The sequence below is a fragment of the Taeniopygia guttata genome, chromosome 4 (genome assembly GCF_048771995.1).
Source record: "Taeniopygia guttata chromosome 4, bTaeGut7.mat, whole genome shotgun sequence".
In the NCBI taxonomy this organism is placed as follows: Eukaryota; Metazoa; Chordata; class Aves; order Passeriformes; family Estrildidae; genus Taeniopygia; species Taeniopygia guttata.
The window spans coordinates 57,973,215-57,985,266 of NC_133028.1; the positions used below are offsets into that span (position 1 = coordinate 57,973,215).

The window sequence follows — 12,052 nt, forward strand, 5'->3', positions numbered from 1 at the left end:
CCAAACTCTAGTCATGTTGTTAGAAGCAAGTGTCCAAAGAGCCCTTCAGCTTGAAGGAGAGAGTCTTGTCTTGTAGAACTAAAATAGCTGTGTGCGATTTTCTCTTGTTTCTTTCCACCTGCTTCTACAATAGCAGCTAACAAATGTTCTGTTAATGTTCTACTACAAGAAAATACATTTATTCTTCTAACTTTTCCTAGGTCTAGAGTAATTTCTGAGTGGCTGACAATGGGCTGGGATTTGGAGTAAACCTATCTTACAGTATGCACTAGACCAAATCACGCTCCAGGGGTAGAAGTGCTTTCCACTACCCTGTACAGCTAAGAACTGACAACCCAGCACCTCTGTTTGGGAAAAGAGATTTCCCAGTGAAAAATATAAACTGGTTTATCCTTCAAATAGAAGGAAACAGCAAGATCTATGCCAAAATCCCGAGTGGCTCCCACCCATGAGGCTGCAACAATCAGCAGTATTCTTGCTTAGAGGATAACAGCAGCATGTATGTCAGGAATGCAGGAAGAACAACACTACTATGTTGGAAATTCCCCCCGAATTTGCATGTGATGCAGTTTTTGGTGATTAGTATAATGCAGAAGAAAGTGAAAAGAACAAAGCAAGAACACAATCCATTCAGTCCTTACCTAGCATAGAGAGAATCTGTAAGGGCTTGACTTAAACCCAATTATAAAATATCAAATCTAACAAGGGCACTTGACTGAGGAATTCCCACAGAGAATAAAACATCAAGACAGATTCATTCAATTTTTTTTCTCTTTCCAGTACTATGACAAAGGAGGAAGCTTGTTCTTGTTTTCCTTTTAATTTCAAGAGGTGGCTCAGGAAGAAACGTGGATGCCTCATCCCTAGAAGTGTTCAAGGCCATATTGGATGAGGTTCTGAGCAGTATCTTCTCGTGGAAGATGTTCCTGCCCATGGCAGGGGGGTTGGAACCAGATGATTGTTCTCTACAGCTCCCTGAAAGGAGGTTGTACCTGGGGAAGTCTCTTCTCCCAAGCAACCAGAAACAGGACAAGAGGAAATGGCCTCAAGTTGCACCAGGGGAGGTTCAGGCTTGACATCAGGAATTGTTTCACAGAATAGTTTGCCAAGCATTGGAACGGGCTACCCAGGGAGGTGGTGAAGACACCATCACTGGAAGTGTTCAAGAAAAGACTGGATGTGGCACTCGGTGCTGTGGCCCAGGACAAGGTGGCGATCAGAGGTTGGAGTGAATGACCTTGGCGGTCTTTTCCAGTCTAAATTATTCTGTTATCTTTAAGATCCCCTGATGCCTTGAGAGGCTACCTAGAACAGATACTAAACCATGTTAAAGGAACAAAGTAGGTATTTGTTATAAAGGCTTTCAAAGGATACACCGTGGGCAGTACAAGAGCCTGGACGAAGCTACACCCAAGATGGATGATGGGTCATGAGTTTTCACACTTTTGTAAGTTTACATTTACATATCAGGGTTAAATGTCCAATTATAGCTTCAGGTTATGAGGTCCCACCCTCCCAGATTGCTCTCCTCAATTCGCTGCTGTTTACATTTTTTGGGCCTGAAGCTGCAATGGTGTCCTTGGTTCTCGGGCTGGAAAAGGATTGTTTTGCCTAACTAAACTCTGAGGAGAACTTGATAACACCTCATATGAAGTTCAGAGTTATATACTAATGCAGTACAGAATCTGGAAAATATGAAAGCTAAAGCTTAAAGCAGCACCTTCTATGATTCTATGAAGTGACTTAATTAAGTTTTAGACACCAAAACCATGCTGCAAAATTACTTACAGTAGGCTGTGAAGCCAACAGCAATATGGGAGTATTCTACCAGATAAGGTAAAGATTCAAAGAAACCCAAAATAAACCACTAAAGAGGCTAATCATTTTAAGATTTTCCTCTTGTAGTATCTCAGTGTTTTCCTCTCTAGTTTCTGCCTTAGATGGTAATTCAGGGGAGTGCAAGTTGAAAACCGTCTGTGACAAGCTGGGTGTTACCCCACCCCATGGCTGATGCGGGAATACTGATGGCAGAAACACTGACTCCGTAAATCCAAGTCACTCTTCACATCCTAACTATGGATTAGCCAAAAAGACCACAGTCAGCAAAAACTGCTCAGTCCCTCAGAGCAAGTGTCACACTGGTGTATTTCTTACTATAGCCTTTAAAGCCTGGGAGATCCCAGCACAAGCTGAAGACTTGACCAAGGTTTAATACGTGCTGGATTTCTCTCATATAAACAGGTATTTTAAGACACAAATATTCTAACATAATAGGCAGCAATAGAACTATTTAAGCACAGCCTGCCAGTGCTGAACTCCAGACTGACAATCCAGAACCCTTATGTCTCTGAAGTACTTCACAAAACATTAACTTACAGAGCTGTTTGTTTATAAAAATAGTTATGTAAATTTATATGCAGCAAGAAAAATAGTCACAGCTTAGCATTCATTAGACTGCAAAGTTTTGTTACCAAAACACCTCACTCAAACCAGTTACCAGCAGCAACTGTGAATTACACCAATAACCAAGTGTTTTGTATTTGGGAGTCTGAGAAAAAATCTGGAAACTGGTGCTCTGGTCAGCCTTTGTACTTGGGAAACACTGTGCACCACTAGCATGGAAGGCTTTCTTCAAATTCTTCTGCAAATTAAAATGTGGAAGCATGAACAGGAGTGAATTAATTGCACGTTTTATGGGGGAGATCCTAGTCAGCTCAAGTCTTTCAGATAGAAGTTTGAGCTCAAATTCACAGCTGACAGTGTCCTACAGTTTCAGGTAGGTTTGACAGGGATGTCAGAAGTAACTAAACCTGTAAGCATTCCCACCAGTACTTGTTGCATGACTTTGGCACAACTAAAAAAGTAAGTCTTTCCAGTTTTGGAGAAGACGTAAAATCGATCAGATCCAGTTCAAGTGCAGATGCACAAAACTCAGCCTGCCAGACCAACTTTCATGTCCTGGTCCTAAAAATTGGTCTGTTAGAAGTTCAAAGCCATTTCATCATTCACTTAACTTGATCCCAGTGGGAAGAATTCAACCCTTTTACTTTCTCTTAAACCTTGATTCTGAAAGATAGACAAATCATAATCAGCAGAACATACATTTTAATTGACTCACTCCAGCTTTAACCTTGCCTATGTGTGTACACTGTCTACTTGTCTGGCAGAAGAATCTATCACTGAGGCAATGTAAGCAAGTTCAAGTGGTCTTGCTAAATGCAGACAGCTGGCTCAGTTTACACAATTTTTTTAACAGTATATCTTGTAATTTTGAGTACAATGTATTGTCAGAAAAAATAAAAGCTTTAAAAGTCATATTTTATAAAGCTATGTCAGGTACAGTAAAGTACAAGAATGTTCTTACAATGTTAATGAAGAGACACCTGTGAATAAATTGGTTTTGTACATTTAAGAAATTATAGCATCTAAAAGATTTCAGGCATCATTCTTTTGACTTATTCCATAGTCATTAATTTGAAAATCAGAGTAGAGATAAATAGATAGTGTGGCTACAGACCAAAGAGATGTTTCATGTACGTGACACTTCATAGACAGGCCTTTTCAATTGCTCCTTGGCTTGCTGGTAAAGCTGAACCTACCTTCTTGCAAGGTAACCCTGCCAACATATATAAAAAAAAAAAAAAATTCAATATTATTAAATGAAATATCTACCTGAGAGTTTCATGAGGAGCTCAGATGCTGCCTTGACTGACATGTCCTGCCTCATCACATTTGTCTGTGCTTCTTGTGGCTTGAGTTTCTCTTCAGGGACATTTGGAGCTGAGGCTTCAGACTCTTGGCTGAACACATAGCTGGGCTGAGACACGGCTGAACTTCCAGCTTCTTCATCCTTAGGCTCCTCTTTCACTTTAAAATTAGGAGTCAAGGGCTCTTTTTGATTTGCAGCTGTTAAGAGAAGGAAAGAAGTGAGACTTAGTGTAATACATAATCCTGGAACAGCTAGTAAGAGGAAGAAACCGTAACCTGAGAAATGCTAGAGCAGGTACAGGCAGCAGACACATCAAATTGTGCTCAAACATGCTTCAAGTGACAAACTTCTGCACCTTTTCTACAAAGGAGCAGCTTTGAAACACAGCAACTGCATGTGCCGAAGCTCAGAAGAACATTCTCTCACTTGGTTCACCCTAATCCTCCTGAAAGCTCTTCTCTGGTCACTGGTTTGTAGGTTTTCTACTGGCTTGGTGGAAGTTTAAAACATCATTTCACATAAAGGCAAATTTGGCAAAGCCCATGGATATGACATACTAAGGTTTTAATTCATGGAAGAGAGTCAAGATATGAAGAGCAGGAAGAAAGAAAACCTAAGAGGGGAGTAAAAGAGAAAAGACAGCAAATTCTTCAGTCCTAAAAGTTGCTGTATTAAGTAGAGACCTAAGGGATTATCAGAAGACAGCTCTGCACTGTTCCAAGATCTATATAAGTAAAAAGAAAGAAAGTTTAAAATATGCATTTCAAATAGTCCTCCTTAGCAGCTGTACAGCCTCAGAGGAGGGTAAGGAGACTTTGGGGAGCTGCTTAAGATCTACACACTGAGCAATGCTGTTCTTGAAGGGTCTTTCCAATACCCCTTGACAGCAGCAGAACCTCTGCACGGTGTTTGGTTAAAAGGATAACACCAGAACAGCTCCTAAACAATACTTCCAAGCCCAGCCAACATAAATTCATGGGCAGAGGCATGACAAGCAGAAAGCTAATGAATTTGCACTATTTTTCAATAAATCTTCTAATATTTTTTTTTTTTAACCATGGAGAGATACTTCTTTCCCTGTCTCTTCACGACCTTTTCTTGGCCAAAATATAATTCTAAATTCCCAGTAACACATAGCAGATGACTTGTTGAGTGCCTTTAACTTTGGCAAGTTTACATTTTTCCCACATCTCTACACTTCTGTTTCCACAAACACAGAAGACAGAGCACTGTGCCTAACAAAATCTGGCAACATTTACCTGCTTAAACCCTTGGTCTACTCTCTCCTCCAATTCAGCTTCTTACCTACTCTCAGTCTCCTCACTCTTTTGGCTTATTACCTCAGACAGACTCCTTCTCAGCAACTCTCCCAAATCTTCTAAAGAACTTGAATTCCTGCATCCTACCAGACACCTGAACTCCAAACTATGAGGTACAATTGCCATCTCTATCAGAATCAGACACATACATTTGCAACTTGGAGCCTTTGTTCATTTCCACACAGGTCAAATTTTTTATGTTTGTCTTTGGGGGTGTGCTAATGATTTTTAAAGCTACTGCATTACTTGATAAACAACACATCTTTTCAATCTATATTTCAGAGTTATTTGATATTCCTCCTTCTTGCTTGGCAAGCCATTACCAAAGCAATGTGCACATACATATTAGTTCTAGTCACTTCAAAAATTACATTACCTTATATCTGGAATTTTTAACATGACCTATAGGCACATTTAGCAGCACTAGGAATTGCTTTTGCATTTTTTATTTTTTTTTTTAAGAAGAGCAAAAGCAGAAATACGAAACATTAAAACATGCTTTAAACCATGAAAGTACAAGTTAGACCTCTCAAGCCACTGTTAACTTTACTAAGATGCTAACAAAAAAATTCCATCTGTCTTCTTTATCCTGGCCTCAGTCTATTCTGGGGTTTGACCTGGGGTGATGAATGGTCACAAAAACAAAGAGACTCAAACCTTCTCTGCTGAATTACCTTCTGCTGTCCTTTGCTTTTAAAACATGCCACTCCAGCTGCTATGCTGGTATGAAAAATACCTCCACCAGGATCTGAGTGTAACTGAGAGAGAGCAGTCTGCATGAGCTTTCAGAGAACACTGGGGAAAGAAAAGGTCTTTTGAATTTATTCATTTCAAAAAGGTATTAATTCAAATTTGTCCCAGAAAATAAAGGAAGCATGAGTCTGAGTGAAGAGGTAAAGATGACCCACTGAGAACAACCATTAACCTGTGGACCTAGCCTTGTCTCTACCATGAACCAGGGCAGAAAATTAGCCAGGTAGAGCAAGCACTACAGGCTGGGTGAGCCTACACTCTTCCACCATTTAAAATAGAGGTGATATTAGACTTGCATAGATCAATGTAAGTTTGCAACCATATGCTATGGCAAAAACATCCATAAACAAACAGAATGTAACAGAATTCATAGAATATCACAGACTAAAGCAAGGTACTTATTACAAGAGTTAGGTGCAATGGTATGCAGTGGCAGACACTTATTGCATTATCTTACCACAAGAAAAAAGATCAAAAGGATGCTTTTGGAAGAAATTAGCATTTTTTTTAATCCTCTTATCAAGGCAAAAGTTAGCAGCCAATTTGACCCAGTCCCAGGGCAGGTGTAGCCTTTGTGCTCTTCATCCCAGGGTATCCTCAAACCCTACTAAGATGAAGACAAGTTCTAATAGGTCAGAGGACCAAAAAATTTGAGGTAGATCAAATCAGAGTTTAAGGAGTTTAGTGATAGTCCAGTTCTTGGCCATTCAATTCAGGAAGAACGTTGAGGTGCTGGAGTGAGTCTAGTGAAGGGCAACGGAGCTGATGAAGGGTCTGGAACACAAATTTTATGAAAAGTGGCTGAGGAAACTGGGGATGTTTAGCCAGGAGAAAAGGAGGCTCAGGGGTCACTATCACTCCACAATTCCCTGAAAGCAGGCTGAAGCAATGTGGAGGTCAGACTCTTGTCCCAGACAGACAGCAACAGGATAAGAGGAAATAGACCCAAGATGCACCAAGGGAAGTTTAAGTTGGACATCAGGAAGAATTTCTTCCAGAAAGAGTGATCAGACATTGGAACGGGCTGCCCAGGGAGGTGGTGGAATCACTGTCCCTGGAGGTGTTTAGGGAAAGGCTGGATGTGACACTCAGTGCTGTGGCCTGGTTGACAAGGGGGTGTTTGGTCATGGATTGGACTCAATGATCTCAGAGGTCTTTTCCAGCCTGATTGACCCCATGAGGTGATAGATCCAGAATGAATCAAGTTTCCCTCTTTTCCTCTGTACACCTTTTCCCTTCTGTCCCTACGCCACATGTGATCCCTCCTGCAGTGACAGCACGGTGCTGCCAGGAGCCACTGCCTCTGCACTCTTCTGAGCCATCATCCAGGGAAACAATGATAAACAAAACCACCCTGATAACAAATCTACCAGCACATCAGACATAATCTAAATGAGCTCTTCATGAGATATGTGTCCTCTGTGTGTTTATAATACTTCACCAATGAGAAAAATAAAACAAAGTCAGTGTGCCCCAGCCCATAGGAAGCCCTGAAGGTGTGCCTTAGGCAGTATTACATGAAGGAAAAGAAACCCAGACTGTTGTTCTTACCCTTGTCACTGCTTCTGCCTCTACCTGCTTTGTTTTGGACAAAAGAGGGAATGAATAAATTAGGAAAGAAGTAGAGTCTTATTTCTTTAATTAAATGACAGCACATTCCTTGAACTGATGATGTTTTCTAAAAACCAAACATTTAAATTGTAGATTAATCACAAAATTAGAAGAGTTATTTGTCTCATTTTTCTTCCCTCAGCAAATAAAAATAAAACCAGACAACTACTGGGTCAGTTTCAAGCCAACTGCTACTATTAATAGGACTTTTACTCTTCCTTGAAATACACAAAAGCAGATTCTAACGTAAATTAAGCTTAAAACACAAGGGCAAATAAAAAAGGGCAAGCTGTCTCATTTATCAGATCCGTACATTAAACTCAGAGGTGGGAAAAGCCCCACAATACAAAAAAGACTCCTAAACAACAAAAGTCCCCACCACTCTTGTCCCTGTCCCATCTTGGATCCACAACTATGGACAAAATTGCTAACACATGGGGAATTGCAAGTGTGATGCATCCACTAGTCATTTTAGGGAAAACAATAAACAGATGTAAGAAAAAAGGGAAATAAAAGTTTGCTATGACCAGTTTTTAAAAATCCCATGCGTGAGGAATCTTTAAAAAAAATTAGAACTAGACCAAAATAAAAAAGAATATGCTGAATATTATTAAAGTATATTTGAATGACAAAATTATTACTCCCCAGAAGGAAAAGTATCTTCTATCTACATACAAAAATAGATATACACACATATCCTAATTTGTATTTAATTTACATTCATTCTGAACAGCAGTGAGAACAGAATGAAGGATGTGCTGTCTGCAGACTGAATAAAAAAAGCCCAGCAATTTAATTTTGAAATATACAACGAGGAAACAAAACAAACCCACATAGCAAATGAAACCAACAAGCAGGAATCTCTCAAGCATGGTGGATAATGCTCCGTTTGTTCCATTCCATATCCAGAAAAAACAGACTTCCAGACTGCTGATTTTTATCTTCCTGGCAACTGGAACCATTAGAGCCATTTGGCAAAAGTAGATGATGAAAGTTGTAACGCTTTCCTGAAACTGCCAAATGCCACAAGAAAAGCTTTGGGCATCTGCCACTAATCTGAAACACTCTGGTAGAAGCTGCTAACTCCATCAGTCCATTTAAGAGAATTTCTAAATGTTCAAAATGTTTATAACTGAAAGAGGAAAAATGGGCTGATTACTTCCAAGCCAAGCTCAATGTTACAAGTCATAATTGGCAAGAAGCTGGTCACTGCTCCGTCTGTCTGAGGGAAAATCATGAAGTAAAAAACAGAATCCACAACAAAAATTCTGCCACAAAAAAGGCCATGAGAAACAGCATCCATAGAGTCTGGGTAGAAAGGAACTATGATGAAGCTTCCATCCCGGACAGTAAGCTCTGAGCTGCAGAGGTTAAAATGAACCAAGGGCTTTTGACAGATCAGTTCTGCCGTATTTGAGGGACACATTCCCATGACTGTGGGCATCACATCACCCTTAAGGCAGCTGTGGTCAATAAAGGGTGTGACTTGGGTCATCTGCTGTTTTATTCTCTAGCAGTTGAAATGTCCAGGTAGGAATTGGCATTCTGCATGGAGAACATGGCTTATATCTTATGACATTCAAGAACCGGGAAAGAGGCACAAACACTGCAGAAGCAGCCCCCAGTCAGCTAATTGCTTTGTGAGAAAAATCTATGGTACTGGAACCTGTTGGAGAACCTCCAGACTAAAATCCAATTGGGCTGATAAATTATTTTAAACACAGAGGCTGTAAGTAGCCCAAAAGGACAACTACTGTTCTTCTGGCAGGATATTCTAGCTGGTCTATCATCTCCTTTTTGTGCCTTTTGCCCTGGAGGATTAATATGTCCCAGAGAACTTCATGCACTACCTAACCCTTCTAGGAATTCTCAGTCAATTACACCTGAATTTTAAAGCTCTCTACTCTGTCCTAACTAACCTATAGGGCTATAAGGGACAGAATGGGCATTACCAATGAAAAAGCTGCTCGTGACTCAAGGGTGCTCAGCATTACAACATTTCTTTTTATCAAAGCAGTGCAATGGCAGAATAGACAATCACAAATACAATGATGCCACGACTTGGCACCCCTGGGTTTCAGGACATCACCTAATATATGAGGTCTTCCAAACCATATTGCCTAAGTACACTAAAAACTGCAAGCATAGGTTAAGAAAGGCCAGCTAAGTAAACAAATCTTTAGAGCTGCTCTGTATTTAGAAAGCCGGAGTCAAGCACAATGAGACATAGCAAAGGAGAATGACCAGTCCTGCTACTGTGCCTTCAAAATCTCCCCATGTTCTAGTCCAAGTGGAATGAAGGAATCAGGCAAATTGCTAAGGCAGGTGAAGAAGCACACATCCCTCCCGACACCCCAAGATGTCTGCTATGCAGCCAGAGTCCCACAGGCTAAACAAGGCTGTAGCATCTGCTAAGACCATTTCCTCCTTTCCAGGCAAAAACCAAAACACCAGCAGAACAGGTAAGATTGTGACACTGGAGAAAAGAGAGGGAGCAGTGAAAGGAGCAAGAAGGAATTTATTGCTGATAAGAAAGAATTACGTGCAATATTGGAATGTCTTCTCGCTACAAAGGAGCATAAACAGGGAGAGAAATATCACCAGACTGGCCTTCATATTTGTTTAACAAAACAAAAATAAAACAAACAATCAGAGATGATTAAACTAACAGTGTTTTCAAATCCCATTTTGGATAGATAAGAGAGAAAGGCTCAAGGACTCGGACTTCTGCCCAGAGTAATGGTGTATTCAGGGAAACAAAGAAACCATTAGCCTAGTCCAGTCCTACACTACTAATGTAAGAGTTTGTGTAGACATTAAAACTAAATTGTAAGCACAGACCTGGTCCAGAATTATATTGCTGGCTTCTTTTAAATTGTATTGGACTGAGTACACAAAAAAAAAAAAAAAAGTGTTTGTTATTCTGCATTTTAAATTGCTGGATTAGAACAGACACTATACTGCTTTATCTTGCTAAATTCTGCATCCTCTTTCAAGATGCAAAACACAACAGTGTGATTTTTAGGATGCAGGGAAATTGTGGATGCAAGACTAGAAATTGCTGGAAAGAGATTATAAGGGTGATGATATATCAGTAGCAAAGATTAGAACAAGATTTTATTTGCCCAAGTTTTAAGTAGATGTGCTACTGCATATCAGAATTTTACTTCAAACTAAAGGTCTGTATGGAAACCAGGAAAATGAATCTGGAGAGACTTCCAAGAGAGAACTTGATGACATCACGGGTATTTGCACTGACAGCAGCATTATGGAATTCACAGTATCTTAAAATTAAGGACATGGCTCAATAATTGCCAGTCCTGTACACTTACATATTCTGACTAAACTATGAATCCCAAATATAGACACCCTGGTCTTTTCTCTGGAACTTGCTACTCAAATACATAATTATGGCAATTAAGTTGGATATGCTTTTATTTTATTAAAAATAGCTGTTTGAAGAGTTCAAGTCAGCCAGTTCAGCACAGTCAATGGCAAATTATAAAACATTTCAAATTACTTGTGTTACCTTTAAGGAACGCAGTAATTTTCAAGAGCCAAACAGAACAAATAATCGAAGTGATTAGTTAGCTTTTCTACTAATAAGCTGTATGTATCTGTCTGATGATTTACTCTCTCATTATTCCATTAATGGAATCAGCTAATAAAACACAAATGAAAAGCCCAAATATTTTGGACAGTCACCAAAGTCCTACGGTGGCTTTATTTCCCAAAATAAAGACTTGACTCCTCGCATGACAGTGACTGCAGATAGGACAAAATGAGAGAAAGCAGTTTCTAATCGGTTTACGATGGCCAGCCCCAAACCCTCAGCATTTTAGCTTCTTCCTCCTGTCTTTTTTTTTAAGATTTTCCATGCAAGTAACTTGGGGAACATTAAAAGAACAGCAGAGGCAGGGCACACTTGATACCACTCCACAAAATGAAGAGACCTGCTTGCTGGAGCAATGCACTTGTTTAAACCCAGAGAGGTGGGGGAGAGAGGGCAGAAATGAAGGATGTGTACCAATTACTGTTTCCACACAGAATCCCATGGAGAGCAATAGTGCAAGAATCCCATTCATTGTGTTGGGATTCATTTATTTCCAAATGTTAAAAGTTACTGCAGCACATAACGTAGGCACAGTAATAACATCACTAGGGTACACTGGCCATTGTAGTTTGGATCATTGTGAAAGAAATTTTTATTGAAGAAAAAAAAAACCAAAAACTTAAGCCTTAAAAGTGGGTGGAAGGACACCAGTATTTAAAGAGATGTGTTGTATAATGTCTGCCACTGAAACCTTTGAAGCAGGAAAATCAAATACTCTTTAAATTAAGATATGAATGCTGTTATACAGTTTCAACATAGAATTAATGGACTGGGGGAGGAAAACATTCTGACAAAGCACTGCTTCAGCAAAATACTGTAAAAATTTAAAGTTACAAGCAGACCTACTTAAATCAGAGGAGCAAGATTTGAAGGTAAGAACATGCCCATGCTTAAATAGTCCTCTTTATGTGTTGAGTCTGCTAATTATCTTTGCAAAAAAATCTGAATAAAGTTTCTGAGAACCCTTTTAAATTTCTTGTGAATTTAATATCCTCTCCTACCTTAAACTAGGACCTAGAGAATTGAATCTAGGAAAACAAAATCAAG

The 12,052-nt window shown here is 39.6% G+C and overlaps 1 protein-coding gene across 10 annotated transcripts in view; it reads right to left on the reverse strand.

Annotated features, from left to right (window-relative positions):
- ZNF827 (zinc finger protein 827) overlaps positions 1-12,052 on the reverse strand; it is a 100,279-nt gene that overhangs the window by 45,200 nt on the left and 43,027 nt on the right. For all 10 annotated transcript variants that reach the window (XR_003960136.4, XR_003960134.4, XR_012055760.1 and 7 more), the window contains one exon: positions 3,673-3,906. Coding sequence is in view for 5 of the 10 variants with exons in the window: in XM_072928698.1 (XP_072784799.1) it covers positions 3,673-3,906 (234 nt within the window). In the remaining 5 variants the exon portion in view is untranslated. The remainder of the gene's footprint in view (positions 1-3,672; positions 3,907-12,052) is intronic.